This window comes from Podarcis bocagei, assembly GCF_964188305.1.
Source record: "Podarcis bocagei genome assembly, chromosome: 8".
NCBI classification, from domain to species: domain Eukaryota; kingdom Metazoa; phylum Chordata; class Lepidosauria; order Squamata; family Lacertidae; genus Podarcis; species Podarcis bocagei.
In genome coordinates this window covers 13,544,392-13,561,042 of record NC_138133.1, presented here as the reverse complement: position 1 = coordinate 13,561,042, position 16,651 = coordinate 13,544,392, and the positions used below count along the sequence as shown (strand labels likewise).

At 42.8% G+C, this 16,651-nt stretch overlaps 1 protein-coding gene across 1 annotated transcript in view; it reads left to right on the top strand.

Annotated features, from left to right (window-relative positions):
* DNAH5 (dynein axonemal heavy chain 5) overlaps window positions 1-15,441 on the top strand; it is a 189,285-nt gene extending 173,844 nt beyond the window's left edge. The window contains exons 75-79 of the mRNA XM_081206728.1: window positions 192-407; window positions 1,947-2,159; window positions 4,471-4,623; window positions 6,848-7,079; window positions 13,456-15,441. Coding sequence (XP_081062854.1) covers window positions 192-407; window positions 1,947-2,159; window positions 4,471-4,623; window positions 6,848-7,079; window positions 13,456-13,607 — 966 coding nt within the window. The 3' untranslated portion in view covers window positions 13,608-15,441. The remainder of the gene's footprint in view (window positions 1-191; window positions 408-1,946; window positions 2,160-4,470; window positions 4,624-6,847; window positions 7,080-13,455) is intronic.
* Window positions 15,442-16,651: the final 1,210 nt, after the last annotated feature.

The window sequence follows — 16,651 nt, the reverse complement described above, 5'->3', positions numbered from 1 at the left end:
AAACCCCAAAGATGACATTCCTCTTCTATTTGAAAGCAAAGGGGGGAAAAATCTGGTTCATATTGAAAACCTATTCTACACACACACACACACACACACACACACACACACACACACACACTGGCCACCTATCTTTGTAAAGCTCGCATTTCTTGATCTTCTGGACTTTACCTTTATATTTACCCACCTAGGGTTTGCCTGCTTACGATACGCCAGAAGTCTTTGGGCTGCACCCCAATGCTGACATTACTTACCAGAGCAAACTTGCAAAAGATGTGCTGGACACCATCCTCAGCATCCAACCCAAAGACAGCTCCAGCGGAGGAGGTGAGACCAGAGAGGCTGTGGTTGCTCGATTGGCTGATGATATGGTGGAGAAACTTCCTCCCGACTATATTCCATTTGAGGTAGGCGTCTAAAAACAGCTGGGTTTGCTTTCTCTTTTTTTTTATAAAATTTTTTATTGGTTTTTCACATTTTATATAAACACAAACAATACACAATACCAACAAACAAACACATAAACAAACATGTATAATTTCAAATCCTTTTTTTCTTACACCTTACTTCACCGACTTCCCCATACCTCCCCTTTCTGCATCCCAATTTCCAAATTTGTTTCAGCAAATCCTTCCCCTTGATTTTATATAATTTTCCCTTGTTCTTTTCTTTTACTCAACCTTTTACAGCTGTAATCCCCTTTTTTCTATAACCTCAACATTTTAGCACTCAATAATTTTACAATATTTCTTAAGATAAATTTTAAATTTCTTCCAATCTTCTTCCGCCGTCTCTTTCCCCAGGTCTCGGATTCTGCCAGTCATTTCAGCCAGTCCCATATAGTCTATCACCTTCATCTGCCATTCTTCCAGAGTGGGTAGATCCTGTGTCTTCCAATACTTTGTTTTCTCTGCAGACTTGCCCAGTTGAAAGAAAGCCTTTCTATTCTGGGTTTGGGTTATTTTACATTAAAAAAATCCAGCTGCTGATATGGTCTAAGAGAAAATTATATCTCGATGGTATCTAACACCGAGTAAATTGGCAAAAATGTATAAATCTAAATCAAATACGTGTTGGTAATGTAAAGGGAAAAAGGTTCTTTTTATCATATGTGGTGGTCTTGTAGTAAGGTTAAAGCTTACTGGGAAATGATACATAATGAAATGAAAAGGATGTTCAAAATAACCTTTGTAAAAAAACAGCCAGAAGCTTTTCTTTGGGGAGTTATAGTGACAGAACTACCTAAACTGTATAGAAACTTATTCATGTATGCTACTACAGTGGCAAGAATGTTACTTGCTCAAAAATGGAAAGAAGCAGAAGTCCCATCAAAGGAAGAATGGATAGAAAACTTATGGAATATGCAGAAATGGCTTACTGGAAGAATAAGAAATCAAGATAACACACACACACACACACACACACACACACACACGTGTGTGTGTGTGAATGGAAATGGTATACAGTATTGAATATTTACAGATAAATGGTAAACAGATAAGAACATTGGCAGGATTATTGTAATAACCTGCAGCTTCATAAGAGTATATATTTAAAGAAGATGAATAAATGAGCAATTTAAGTTAATTTGGATATGCAGAAGATATTAAAAATAAATTGAAGGACCCGCAGAAAGAGAGGGAAGGAAGTCAAGCTTTGAAATGTCAAAATGACTATAAAACCAGTGAAATGTATAAACTTGAAAAGTATAGATATGTTTTTTAAAAATAAAATAAAATAAATCCAGCTGCTGGGGAATGAGTTGTAGCTGCAAAATGTGTCAGGTTCAAAGAGGGGATGAAAATGTGGTTCATGCACCCAGCCTAAAGTACTATCCTGCTTGCCTCCTCCTGCCTCCCCTTCTACTCAATTAAAACTTATCTAAGTTAGCACAGAAGCTGTTTACAACTCCTGGCAGCTTGCTGTATTCTGTGTTCCCATGTCAGGTAAAGGAAAGGCTGCAGCAAATGGGCCCGTTCCAGCCTATGAACATCTTCCTGCGACAGGAGATCGATAGAATGCAGAGGATTATTGCTCTGGTGCGGAACACTCTGACAGACCTCAAACTTGCCATTGATGGGACCATCATCATGAGCGAGAACCTCAGAGATGCTTTGGATTGTATGTACGATGCAAGGATTCCTGAACGCTGGAGGAAGGTTGGTGGTACTATTTCCTTCACTGGGGAAAAAAAAATGTGTTAGATCATCAATCTTCTGCACTAAATATGCTGTATTTAGTCATCATGTGCTCCAGAGCATCTAAACATGCACATACTTCTGAAATGGACTCTTTATGACTGAAAGCTACTCATTTTGCCCTACCTGAATGGCATGGTTGTACAGTGGTATCTCGGGTTACAGATGCTTCAGGTTACAGACTCCACTAACCCAGAAATATTAGCTCGGGTTAAAAACTTTGCTTCAGGATGAGAACAGAAATTGTGCGGCAGCAGTGTGGCAGCAGCGGGCGGCCCCATTAGCTAAAGTGGTACCTCAGGTTAAGAACAGTTTCAGGTAAGAACGGACTTCCAGAACAAATTAAGTTCTTAATCCGAGGTACCACTGCATCTTGTGCAGTGTTGGATTTACGTATTAGCTAAACAAGCTATAGCTTAGGGCCCCACTCTCTTGGGGGCTCCTAAAAAAATTAAAGGGAAAAAAAACTGGATGTACATTTCCAAAATATAAGATAATAAAATAAAATAAAACCTACATATAGCAACAGTGTTTTGTGTTGTGCAGGCTCCTATGGTGTAAACAATGGGCCCCGTCTGCTAGCCTGCTCCCTAAAATATCACTTCTTCTTAATTGTATTTCAGTACAACAATTACTTTGATAAAATACATATTTTGTTATGTGCAAATGGCTTTAGATACCTATTAGGTCCATAAATTGCCATATAGCACACATTCAACACAAAAAACAGCGGCAATTTGTTGTTGACAAAGGGCAGCTCGACATATAAAGGGCCCCATTACCTTCAGTAGCTATGGGCCTCATCAAACCTAAATCCGTCCTTGATCTTATGCCACTCTGGTAACATTTGAATCCTATATCACATGGGAGGGATGGTAAAATGTGATTTCCCCCTCCCCTGCATTGTTCCTGTCAGATCAATTCAGTGTCTGTAGAGTCTACAGCAGGAAGGTAAAACCTGAAGTTGCTAGACTATATCTTCCAATTGGCCAAGTTGACTGGAGCTAATGGCGTTCAACAATATCTGAAGAGTTACATGTTCCCAATCCCTGGTCTACAATGATTTTTTAAAATGCACTTAACACATGGACAGCACAATCTTATAAATCCACTTGGGCCTAATTCTCAAAGAGGTGGTAAATCTTTTTCTGGACTGTACCGCTTTAGACTACAGGTGAGATCTCACATGATTTAATGTTCCTCCATATAGGGAGAAGGATCCAAACCTAGCCTCCTTCCTGACAGCTTGTTTTCTATGTAGTTACGCAAAACAAATGAAAATCCCTGAAATGAGAAGTAATCGACTAGAAATATTATCTTATAGAATTAAGCTAAGTAACAAAAATCAAAAAGTTTAAGGAAAAAATTAGAAAAAACCTAGAATTGAACAAAGCCTTAACGGGATGCCGGCTACAAACCTCGTTTCACTGAACTATTCCGTTTCCTCAGAAGGAAATAGAGAAATCATAAACCTTAAATGATTTTAAACAAACTCAAGAACAGGGTTGAAACGCTCCCCTGAGTTTACAAAAAAAGGTTTGAAAACCTAAATGGCAAGTTTTAGACACAGCCCTATTTAAAGAAAGCCAAGCAGTAGTAATAAGGAGTTGAGGACTCGGCTGTGAAAACTCTAGTATTGCCTTTCCGAAAAGGTTTAAAAAACCCTACATAGCACAAATTTAAAGAAAGGAATACAAGATAAGCTGTTTTAGATTTTAAACAAACTCAAGAACAGGTCTGAAACGCTCCTTTGGTCTAGATGTGACTGCTGATGTTAAAGACATTTCAAGTTTGAAGTGGTACATCCCTGACACAACTTTCTGCTCTTGATGATCTGGTCTGCAAAGTTGTGTTGCAAAAGGAATGGGGGACCTGTGGGCCTCCAGTTATTGAGGGACTACAACTCCTATTGTCCCTTAACATAAGTTGTATGAGGTAGGACTGATGCAAGCTGTAATCAGACAATATTTGGAGGGTCACAGGTTACTTATCCCTGTGTTTGTTAGAGGATTGGTTAGCAGTGGCGTAGCATGGGTTGTCAGCACCCGGGGCAAGGCAAGTAATTTGCGCCCCCTCTGCCCTAGGGGCAGAGAGCTGCGAGTGTGAGCGCCCCCCCAGATGTTGCGCCTAGTGTGGCCGGCCCCCCCTGCACCCCCACGCTACGCCACTGTTGGTTAGAACTAGGCCTTGGAATCTAAATTCTAGGATCATCTTTTGGGACATGGCTGTGACCTTTACATAATCAAAACATTGCTTTGTCTCCCTTTCCTAGGCATCTTGGGCTTCCAGCACTCTTGGATTTTGGTTTACTGAACTTCTTGAACGGAATCGGCAGTTTCACTGTTGGATTTTTGAAGGGCGACCAAACTGCTTTTGGATGACAGGGTTTTTCAACCCGCAAGGATTTTTAACTGCAATGAGACAGGTTATAGAAAGCGTTTAAAATATATTTTGTGTGTGTGTGTGTGTATGTATGTGCATTTTTCATGTTCATGTTTTTCATACCATCTGAAATGGATAGTAACAGAAATAATATCTATTCATATGGAAAGAATTGCTTTTGCCTCCTAAAAGCATATGGTATTCCCCCAAGGAATTATGGGAAGTGTGGCTATACCCCACATTACGGATGGATCTGTCAATATCAGTTCTCTGTTTCTCATGCATCCATTCTTTAAATCAGGTCTGCACACTTTGCAGCAAATTGGGATTTGGTTTTTTTTTAAAGATTGGTATGAAAATTCTTCAGCACTTTAACATAAAAATTTCTCACAAACAAATATTTGTATGCAGTTTTGACTAATGTACACATTTTTGCAAACAATGTATCCTAATATAATGGCCGCTTACCTCTCTCCACAGTGAGCGGCGGTTGTGGTCCGCCACATCGCCACCTTTCCCCGTGGAGCCTTGCCATTTTTCCAGCAGCTGTTGCTGCCCCTCCACAATTCAAATTGCCATATCCATGGCAGCCTGGGGGGTGGGGTTTGGGGGAACGGACCTGAGGAACTCAGTCTTCCCTCAGGTCCACTCCCTGGGCATAAAAGTAGGCCGAAGCTGCCCACAGCAATCCAGTCAGCAAGGAGAGAAGCATTCCATTCTGTTGTGACTCTTATTCCAGTAACTGTCATTTTTAACTGCATTCTGCTTCTGTCTGTGTGTTTGTGAGAGAAGGAGAAGGGCTGCTGAGAGAGGGTTCTCAGGATACTGCTGAGGACAGTGTTGTGAAACAAGACAGTGAAACAGACAGAGGAAGATCCCTAAATGTTAATAGGGAGAAACCTGTGCAGGATCTCTCTGTAAGGAACAAAGAGAGTGTTGCTGAGATGAAAGTAAAGAATCTTTCAAAAGAAACTGTAAGACCCGAGTGAGGTAAAACTCTGGTGTAAGTCTTAACACAGTTTTGTTTATAAGTCTTAAGTAAGAAGACTTCAGTCTACAATTCAAGTGAGAATACAGTGGTGCCTCGCAAGATGAAAAGAATCTGTTCTGTGATTCTCTTCGTCTAGCGGTTTCTTCGTCTTGCGAAGCAAGCCCATTGACGGATTAGCGTATTAGCGCTATTAGCGGCTTTTAGCGGCTTATCTGCTGATCGGATCAGCTGATAAGCGGCTTAGCGGCTTAGGAAAAGGGGGGGGTGGAAGGGAAAAAAACCAGCAGGAACTCGCAAGACATTGTCGTCTTGCGAAGCAAGCCCATAGGAAATTCGTTTTGCGAAGCACCTCCAAAATGGAAAACTCTTTCATCTAGCGAGTTTTCCATCTTGCGAGGCATTCGTCTTGCGGGGCACCACTGTATACCCATGCTGAAATAAGCACGAGATTGCAAATATATTTTTTTCAGTTAGATGTTTATGAAAGTAAAGTTATTTTGAATACAAAGAGCCTGGACATTATTATAGTCTTTACAAAGATGCTATCAATCAACTAGAAGAGTTATTTAGCTTCCCAGCTGTAAGCTACTCTGCTACTTTTCATATCATCAAAATTTATTTATATAATATATACATAGCACTTTGTAGATTGCTGGACTACAGCTTCCATCATCCCTAGCCATGCACGTGCTGGCAGTGGCTGATGGGAGAAGCAGCCCAACACCATCTGAAGAACCACAGGTATTCCCTTCTCGTTTTTTCGAGGTTGCTTCAGCCTGTGATTTCCACAGGGACATGGGGGCTTCTGTTTACGTGATGATTAAGTAATTAAAAGTCTACTTTGTGAAACTGGATTAACTCTTGGTCCCTCCAGGAAATACTCAAATTAGCTCGCTTTTTACTTCTGGGTTCTGTTAACTGCCTTTTCTGGATCAGACTTGACATGCCTTGCTGGCGGGTTGCAGGGCAATGAAACTGATAATCAGGTGTCAGTGTCCCTCTGAGCCTGTCAAGTTTCCCTCAGCTTGTAAGGCAGATAGAAATTTAATGAAATGTTTGAGTGTCTGTAAGGAATGTTGATGTGCAATGTGGGGAAAATGATTTATTAGGAGACGAACACCTTGACTAAGCCTCAGAGGGAAAAGAGAGGAATGTGTGAGCTACGGTAAATAGGACTTCACCTGGCCCTATTGATTGGTCTGAAGTTATGTAATGCCTTTGCCTGTTGAAATCCAGGGTCTCCATCTTTCAGCTGCTGCTGTGCTGCTTTTTACAGGAAATTACCCGAGCGAACAAGGGATGGGCACTTGACAGCGTAGTTCTGTGCAATGAGGTCACCAAGTGGATGAAGGATGACATCACAGCTCCTCCCTCTGAGGGCGTCTATGTCTATGGCCTCTATCTAGAAGGAGCAGGGTGGGACAAAAGGAACATGAAACTAATAGAATCAAAGCCCAAGGTCCTCTTCGAACTGATGCCCGTGATAAGGATATATGCAGAAAACAACAGTGAGTATTAAGTTGATACTGGTACATCAGAATATGGAAACCTTTAAATTTGTGGCAGTGTCTGCCCATTATCTCATGGCTGACAGATTTCATGGCATGGCTGAGCTGTCAATCAAATGATAGTGAGTTATGATGTCTTCCTCCAAGAACCAGTTTAGATGCTTCCTCTCCTGAATGCAGGCAGCTGAAAAGTCTTCTCTGAGATGCTGACTTACTAAGAAGTAGCCCTTACTACATATAGTATTGCCAAATGGTGTGTGAACTCTTTGCACCAGTATATCCCAGGCATCAGTAGTGCTAGCATGCATGCTTTATGGCCTCACTCACAAAGGAACTAGGACACTGCTAAGAAGGGTGAGAGAATGGATTAATAATGCAACCTCTTGCTCACGTTCAAGACCTGACCTGGGTCTGTATACAATGAGCCAAGATCAGAACAGCAGTCAGAAGGGCTTACAGTGGTACCTCGGGTTAAGTACTTAATTCGTTCCGCAGGTCTGTTCTTAACCTGAAACTGTTCTTAACCTGAAGCACCACTTTAGCTAATGGGGCCTCCTGCTGCCGCGCCGCCGGAGCACAATTTCTGTTCTCATCCTGAAGCAAAGTTCTTAACCTGGGTTAGCGGAGTCTGTAACCTGAAGCGTATGTAACCTGAAGCGTATGTAACCTGAGGTACCACTAGGATCAAGCAGAAGAACCCTCTGCAGGGTTCTGTGAGCGTCCCTAAGTTGTTGTGGGTTCAGAGCTAGTTATTCCTTCAAGATCGCCTTTCTTCCCGTGAACATAGGTCTGCTACAATAAGACAGCACATGCACTAAAAATAAAAATGGTAAGTCCCCCCTAGAAACAGGGGAAAGTGTGTGTGTGTGTGTGTGTGTGTGTGTGTGTGTAGCCTCTAGGTGCACATAAATGTATCTATCGAGCTCATAATTACATTTGAAATATCTTCTTCAGGGGCACTTGCAAGCACAAGCAACTGGAGTCGTTGGCCTTCTTTTTTTTTTTTTTTGCAAAAGATTCTGCAAAACCCACATCTTTTGTTCCAGATGGATTAATTATCATAATTGCCACCATCTGGTTCTGTGTTTATAATTAGTAATGCAGAAAAGGAACCCCTCTCCATTCATGAGCCTGGAGCCCGTGCATATAGCCAAACCTCCTGCTGGGTCTTCTATTTCACTCACACGCTAAGGTCACTTGGTTATTTGTTTCATCCTGCCAAGAGGTAAGGATGACTTCACCACATGTTAGGAACAAAATGCAGGGTAATTGGTCATCTTGGTTTGTACAGCAGGGGAAAAGGTTGTTCTTAAACCATTGTTTCAGTACCTTGGCCATGAAGTCAAAAGGAGAGTCCACTGTAGAGGAGGAAACTAACGTCATACTCATTGAAACGATAGTCTTGCATGCCACTATCCTATCTGTGTATCTATCTGTCTATGGATCTATCTATGCAAATTGTGTGGATTAGAGAACAATAGTGTTGTTGTCTCGTTGCCGAGCAACAGTGTGCAGAGCTCAGTGGAGTGGGAGACCAGCTGACCAGAAGGGTCTCTGAGGTGGCAGAGTCAGCATACAAAGTCAGGTCCAGTCCTAGGGTCAGGTGAACAGCAATCCACGTGGTCGGACGGTCTAGGGGTCAGGGAATCTGATGATCAAGGATCAAGATGAGCAGGAAGCAGCAAGTTAGGACCGGGAACGACAAGTGTTTCCAGCATCTGACTGCTGCTGGAAGCTCTGCTTAAGAAGGCTGAAGCCAGCTGGTTCTCATCAGCACCTTCTCTGTGTACTTGAAGGCTGATCAGCTGAAGGTGGAGCCACTCTGCCTTCTTCCCCCTTCAGGCTGTCGTTCAGCAGGTGAAACTGACTCCTGGCCCATGACGCTCTGTCGTTGTGGAATATACTATTGTGCACTGGTTGTGGATGCAACACTGCTTAGCCCTTCTGAATTCTATGGACCTAAGCATTTACAAGGGACGTGGGTGGCGCTGTGGGTTAAACCACAGAGCCTAGGACTTGCCGATCAGAATCATAGAATCATAGAATCATAGAATCATAGAGTTGGAAGAGACCACAAGGGCCATTGAGTCCAACCCCCTGCCAAGCAGGAGACACCATCAGAGCACTCCTGACATATGGTTGTCAAGCCTCTGCTTAAAGACCTCCAAAGAAGGAGACTCCACCACACTCCTTGGCAGCAAATTCCACTGTCGAACAGCTCTTACTGTCAGGAAGTTCTTCCTAATGTTTAGGTGGAATCTTCTTTCTTGTAGTTTGGATCCATTGCTCCGTGTCCTCTTCTCTGGAGCAGCAGAAAACAACCTTTCTCCCTCCTCTATGTGACATCCTTTTATATATTTGAACATGGCTATCATATCACCCCTTAACCTCCTCTTCTCCAGGCTAAACATGCCCAGCTCCCTTAGCCGTTCCTCATAAGGCATCGTTTCCAGGCCTTTGACCATTTTGGTTGCCCTCCTCTGGACACGTTCCAGTTTGTCAGTGTCCTTCTTGAATTGTGGTGCCCAGAACTGGACACAGTACTCCAGGTGAGGTCTGACCAGAGCAGAATACAGTGGCACTATTACTTCCCTTGATCTAGATGCTATACTCCTATTGATGCAGCCCAGAATTGCATTGGCTTTTTTAGCTGCCGCTAAAAAGAAGGTCGGCGGTTCGAATCCCCGTGATGGTGTGAGCTCCCATTGCTCGGTCCCTGCTCCTGCCAACCAAGCACTTTGAAAGCACATCAAAGTGCAAGTAGATAAATAAGTACCGCTCTGGCGGGAAGGTAAACGGCGTTTCCGTGCGCTGCTCTGGTTCGCCAGAAGCAGCTTAGTCATGCTGGCCACATGACCCGGAATCTGTATGCCGGCTCCCTCAGCCAATAAAGCAAGATGAGGGCTGCAACCCCAGAGTCGGTCACGACTGGACCTAATGGTCCTGGGTCCCCTTACAGCATTCCCAGCATTTACAACTGGGAATAAGATTGGACTATATGTTAGTGTGCCCTACTTTGTTTTTCCTGGAAGCCCTAGATCTTTCAACCAGAGCCAGGTGCTAAAGGCAAATAGTTAGAATAAAAGAACAGGGTGTTTTTGACCTCATCAGCCTTCCTAAAAAATATTCTACTCCAGGCTTCCCCAAATTTTCTTTGCTTCAGCACATTTGTTTCAGGGGAGACAGCCACCTTCTTTGTTGCTGCCATTTTTAAACAACGGAGAATCAGAAAGTCTTGTCAGTCTCCCAGAGATCTGCCAGCAGATCCTGATCTAAGTTCTGCCCACCAGCCCTGGTGTATTTATTTGTAAGTATATTTTCCCTGAATCCTGCATGTCCATTTTCAGGATTAAGACCAAGCGCAGATGGCAGAAGACGTTTGCTTGGTGTGAGCAGAAGAACAGAAAGACCCTTGGTCTCAATAGGCCAACAGAAGTGCCTCATGCTCCCTTCTCCTTTTGCCAACTGCAGGGGTGGGCTTGGTTGCCAAGACACTGTGGGCTGGAAGGAAAGGGGCCAAGTGACGCTTGGTCCAAGAAGGCTGATGCTCCTTTCCCCCTCTGCCAGATGCTGGGTGGCTTTCCTGGCAACCGCTTGAAGTGTATTGGCCAATAAACAGGAAGTAGCTAATAAGCATAGATTTATGCATTGACTTTTGGGAGACCAGATCAGCTTTATAAGCCATAATGACATCCAGGGATAGGAAGTGAAGAGTAAAAAAACCTGTTAGTGTGCTAAAAGAAAATCCAAAATATCAGAGAAGAAATGGGAACCATTATGCAGTCTTTCATGGTTTAATTTAAATGATTATTATTATTATTTTTTAAAAAAGAAGGAATGTCAATCTGCTTCAAATCAACTTTTCACTCTTGCAAGAATATATACTGGGGAGGCTACAAGTTGTAACCAGGTCGGCTGGAGCTAGTCTTGACAGCTAAATGTACGGAATTTGGATCTGCTTCAGCAAGCAAGTCAAAAGATTGAAAGAGCAACTTTAGAAGTGAAGAAAAGGACCTCTGGGGTTCATGTAGGAAGGAAGCAGCTGTCAAAATGGATTGTGGGTTGGAGAGATGGACACCCAAAGCCCAGGCTGCTTGGCGTTGTAGAATTCAGCCTGTGCTGCTTGCCTGGAAACAGTCAGTTTGGTTTGAGAAATAAAACCAAACATGAAAGAAATATAAAAGCTGTGAAGGGCACAGTCTTGTGGGCTATTTTCCTACTTTTTCTTTTTCGTGCAGTCAGCTAAGGCTGTTTGCTTAACTGAGATTATTAGAGGTAAGCAAACCACTCAGGTATGAGTTGCAGCTATGGAAGGGGCTTGAATATTGTAAGACTCTTGTGGGGTCCCTCTCAGAAGCAGGAAGTGGGGTTTGCCCCCACAACAATCAAGTTTCCAAGTGCGGCATTTTATATTTTCCTCATAAGAGTGAATAGCAGTCACTTGGGGGGGGGGAGTTAATATGTGTACCTGGCAACATTGCTGACATATTGATAAATCTGACCATGTCAGGATAAGATGGATCTTATAAATTCTGGTTCCTTCCAGACTCTTCCTATTTTTGAGTGGGGGTCAATTCAATACCGGTAAATTTTGGTTGTGCAGTTGTAGTTGCTTGCACAACAATCCTGCTTCTCCCCAAAATTTGATTTTTTGGAGTAAGGAAGGTCAAGGGGAAACGCATTGGGATGCAGTGACATCTAATCTCCCCACAAACAAATCAGAACAAATGCTCATTAAATAGTCAACATTGTCTAATCCCCTTGCAAACAAATCAGTATGGATGTGCAGTAAAGAGGCCATCTGGAAGCAAAGCAAACCTTTCCCTAAAGAGTTTGGTCACTGTCATTGTTTCTAACTTCCTTAGTGCTCAAAACTGCAGTCAGTGACCAACAACCTGATCCAATGTAGACTTGAACGTGGGTGGCACTGTGGTGTAAACCACTGAGCCTTGGGCTTGCCAATCGGAAGGTTGGCGGTTCGAATCCCCGCAACGGGGTGAGCTCTCATTGTTCGGTCCCTGCTCCTGCCAACCTAGCAGTTTGAAAGCATGGCAAAGTGCAAGTAGATAAATAGGTACCGCTCCGGCGGGAAGGTAAACGGTGTTTCCGTGCGCTGCTCTGGTTTGCCAGAAGTGGCTTAGTTATGCTGGCCACATGACCCGGAAGCTGTACTCCGGCTCCCTCGGCCAGTAAAGCGAGATGAGCGCTGCAACCCCGGAGTCGTTTGTGACTGGACTTAACTATCAGGGGTCCTTTACCTTGACCTTTTAAGCCCACTGAAATGAGATAACTCTGCATCAGATGAGTCTGAATGTTACCTATTGGTTATAGGAAGGCTCTTCAGGACTGCAGAGAGGAGCATTTAACTACAGTTTGGAGTTCTGCTATAGACTTAAATTTAACTATTTGCTAGAAATTCCTTGGTTTGCAGTTTTAAAAGCAGTACTTTTAAAAGAGTTTTGCCGCTGCATGTTTCTGGAGAGGAATTTCATGCCATATTGGAAGAGATCTGCATCGAAACTGCAACACTTTCACTTTACACTTCTGTCTGTAACGTGCCTAGACACCATTTGCTTACAGTAGCTAGATAAAAGAAGGTGCCCATTGTGGCTTCTCAAAAGCAGTGTTGATGCCAACTCTCTTCAGACAATGTACATGAGGTGAGCTGTGGGAATAAGCGTGCTGGCTCTGACCTTCAATTTGTGGAGGGCTTTAAATATAGGGATGGTGATGTGCTATAGAAGGGGTGTAGGGACATGAGCGGCACCACTAAGTCTCTTGGGCTTGCCAATCGGAAGGTCGGCGGTTCAAATCCCTGTGACGGGGTGAGCTCCCGTTGCTCTGTCCCAGCTCCTGCCAACCTAGCAGTTTGAAAGCACACCAGCGCAAGTAGATAAATAGGTACCGCTGTGGCGGGAAGGTAAATGGTGTTTCCGTGCACTCTGGTTTCCGTCACGGTGTTCCGTTGCCCCAAAAGCGGTTTAATCATGCTGGCCACATGACCCAGAAAGCTGTATGTGGACAAATGTTGGCTAATAAAGTGAGATGAGTGCCGCAACCCCAGAGTCGGCCACGACTGGAGCTAATGGTTAGGGGTCCCTTTACCTTTATAGAAGGGGTGGAGTTTGCAAATTTTCCTCTGCCCCCCCTGGTATGATTGTATTCCTGTAAGGGGAAAGAACAAGGAATTGATGTTAAGTCTTGACACACCCAAGCCCAACGTTCTTGTTGCTGCATTTCGGTGGCAATTTTCTCTTTAAATTGGAAGTTCCAGATAGGACACCGATTTTAATTTCATATGGTTTTTTTCCTATAAGATGTTTGCTCTGTTCATAGCCCTATGACAATGAAGTGTTTTCTTCCTTCATCTCCCTAGCCTCGAGAGATCCACGCTTGTACTCCTGCCCAATCTACAAAAAACCAGTTCGGACAGATCTGAATTATATCGCCGCAGTGGACCTCCGGACTACCCAACCTCCTGAGCATTGGATATTGCGTGGAGTTGCCCTTCTGTGTGATGTCAAGTAATGTTAAGAGAACACCTGCATGTTCTTAAAGTGTTGCCCCCACCCACCCAAGGCTTTTAGAACAGCCTTTTTTCTTCACATTCTTCATTTGAACATCCACATCACAAGGAAATAGCTAGGTGACTGGTCACAGGGTTGCTTGTTGATTTTAAAACATCAATTATATCAAGAGTATCGCTCTATTCTTCTACTTTGACTTTCTTTCAAAGGTTAACAGGCTTTATCAAATTTCCCACAACTAGAAAGCTCGCTGAATACATGCTCTCATTTATCTCTGAGGGACTTTTTTGTGTGTGTCACTGAAGTGTGCTTGTAAACATCAAGTTAAGTGACTAAGTATATACGCAGAGCAAGCTATCTGTCACTGTGACCCTCTAGTGTGATAAATAAATGGCAATTTCTATAGAGAGAAAAAAATGGAGTGCCACTTTCCACATAAAATGTACCCCCCCATACGCACAGCAGTTTAAACCAAACTGTTGGCATTGTCAAGGCTGGTTTGTGATGTTTTTTCAACTAACCCAGGATTGGGAGTCCTTTGTGGAACACTTGAAATTCAATGGGCTGCAATTCAGATAGAGCTGCAGCCCTGTTGAAATCAATCAGGAGTTAAGTTATGCACAAACAGCCTCTGGATTATACCCACTCTCCCTGACATAATTATAGGGAATGGAGTCCTTAAGCAAAGTTCTGGATTGTTGTACCAGAATTACTGAAGGCCCCAAAATGGGGAAGGGGGATGCTACCACCATCTCTTTCTGCATCATTTTATTTTTGTATCTTCACTCTTTATCATTCCTATCCTGTTCTCCTTTTCAAACCTTTCTCACTACTAGTGTAGTTAACATTTCATGTTTGGAGTCAGCTGAAGAGAAATGTAAATCATGCCAAGCAATTTGACTCTGTCACACTTCATGTCAAATCCTATTTTTCAGTTGTAAGCTACTGGGTGAGAGTGTCTAGAATTTGTTTCAAAGCGGCCTGGCTCAGTCTCAGTGAAAGAAAAGTCTAAATCCCAAATGTGTTTTGATTATATTTTAAAACTTCCATGTATGTAAGCAGCCTGCGGATAGCATGAAACCCATTAAAATTAATGTGCAGTGTTTTTGTTCATAGGCATCAAAATTCAAAACTTTTTTTATATGCTTCTTGTCTGTGGTTTTCCCATCTCATTGCAGAATCAAATATTTGATAACCCTGAACTTTTTTAAAAAAATCCAAGTGGCCAGCCTTCAATTTTTCAGTGGTTCAGTAAAAGAGTTGCATGCATTACTTTCTAGGTTCAACCCCCAACACTTCCAGTTAGAAATAGCCTTGGACTCCCTTGGGAGATTGGGGACTCTCCTTCCTTGGCGGTTTTTAAGCAGAGGTTGGCTGGCCATCTGCCATGGATGCTTTAGCTGAGATCCCTGCATTGCTCTATTCTATTTGGACTAGATGACCATTGGGAACCCTTCCAGCTCTGTGATTCAGTGACTACAAAATGCCTTTGCCTTAAACCTTTGAGGGTTTAAGACTAGTCGATAGATAATATACTGGTCAGACAGACCAGTGGTCTGACTTAATATATAAGTCACCTTACATATGCAGGGTAAAGCTCTGAAATGCATGGATATTTGTTCAAAGGTCCAGGAGCCAAACTGAAACAAGGCACGACTGATACATGACATTTCACTGCCCTCCAGACTTCATTCTCCCATAGCAACTGTTCAGTGATCTTAATCCGAATACCTATATAAAAAACCCTAGTCTTCCCTCTCTTGCTTTAGCTGTTCCCCTATATGCAAATTCTTTCATGATTTGAACTTTTGAAACGGAATAAATATTGCAAAACACTTTGTGGAAATGTGCCTAATTGATTCAGAGTGAGTTGCTGTGTTATCTTGGCATAGAGTTTCACCTTCCTGAGGGTGAAGGCTGAAGAATTATTGGTTCTTTTGTATTGATTAGTGATCTTTAAAGACATTGACAATGGAGAGCAGCGTAAGTTAGTCACCCTTTGTACATGGATTCACTTGACACAGGACTCTGCTGGCAAAAGAAATTCTGAATGAGGACTGAAATTGAGGCAGATATAGCTGCAGTGGTTAGCAGATCTTTTTGCATCCAGAAAATATTTGCAGGTAGTAGGATGAAAGTGACTTGCATAAATCACCGGAGAACATCAAGAGCTGGAGCGACCAAACAGAGGAAACACTGCTTTTTATATGAACACAAATACACAATCACGAATTTGTAGGAATCTAACATTTCCATTTATGATTATGCACAAAAGAGAAGTCTTTACTTTTACAAAAAATGAACGCTGAAATCTGTTTTCGAACCGCTGATTGTAATTGGCGTGTTGATAAGTGATTGACATTGCAGAATGCCATTTGTGCGCTTGTGGAAAGCATTTAAATACAAAGTCAAATTTATTTATATTGGAACACATTTGAAGAAGAATGCGAACAGATTTTTCTTTATTCCAGCAGTATGAGATGTTGCAGATTGCACTGGCAAATCTGCTATGATGGTACCAGACGAGAGCAAGTGCTTTTTAGAAAGTTTCTATTGCCCCTTCGTTATTTAGGTAGGCAGATAAAGAATTGGCAGCTCCTGTTCTAAGTAACCAGACAGATGTTCTTGATCTACATCAGGCCTGGAGAGCTTGTGACTCACTAAGCCGAACACAACTAACCACCTATGCAGGGTGGCCCACTAAGGTCTTGGGGGGAAAGCCTGTTTGTGCCTGAGACTGCAAGAAATTGGAGGTATTAAGAACCTAGCAGACCACAGCGCATGTCTGGTGTGTTGATCTGGACTTGGTGGGTCACCTGCTGGGCAAACCTGACATGCATGGAACTCTTGGCTGCTTTCAAATTTGTTTTGCCCTCCTGCTTTCTCCCGCTCAGCTCCAAATACAGAGTTTGGAATACAAAAATCAAAGTGAAGGCTGTGTGCTTGAGCCTGTCCACATGTGGTCTTTGAGCACATTTCTTGCCTTTACTGCATTTTTTGAGCAGCACAAGGAAATCATGGAGCCCCATTCTGCACTATGCTATT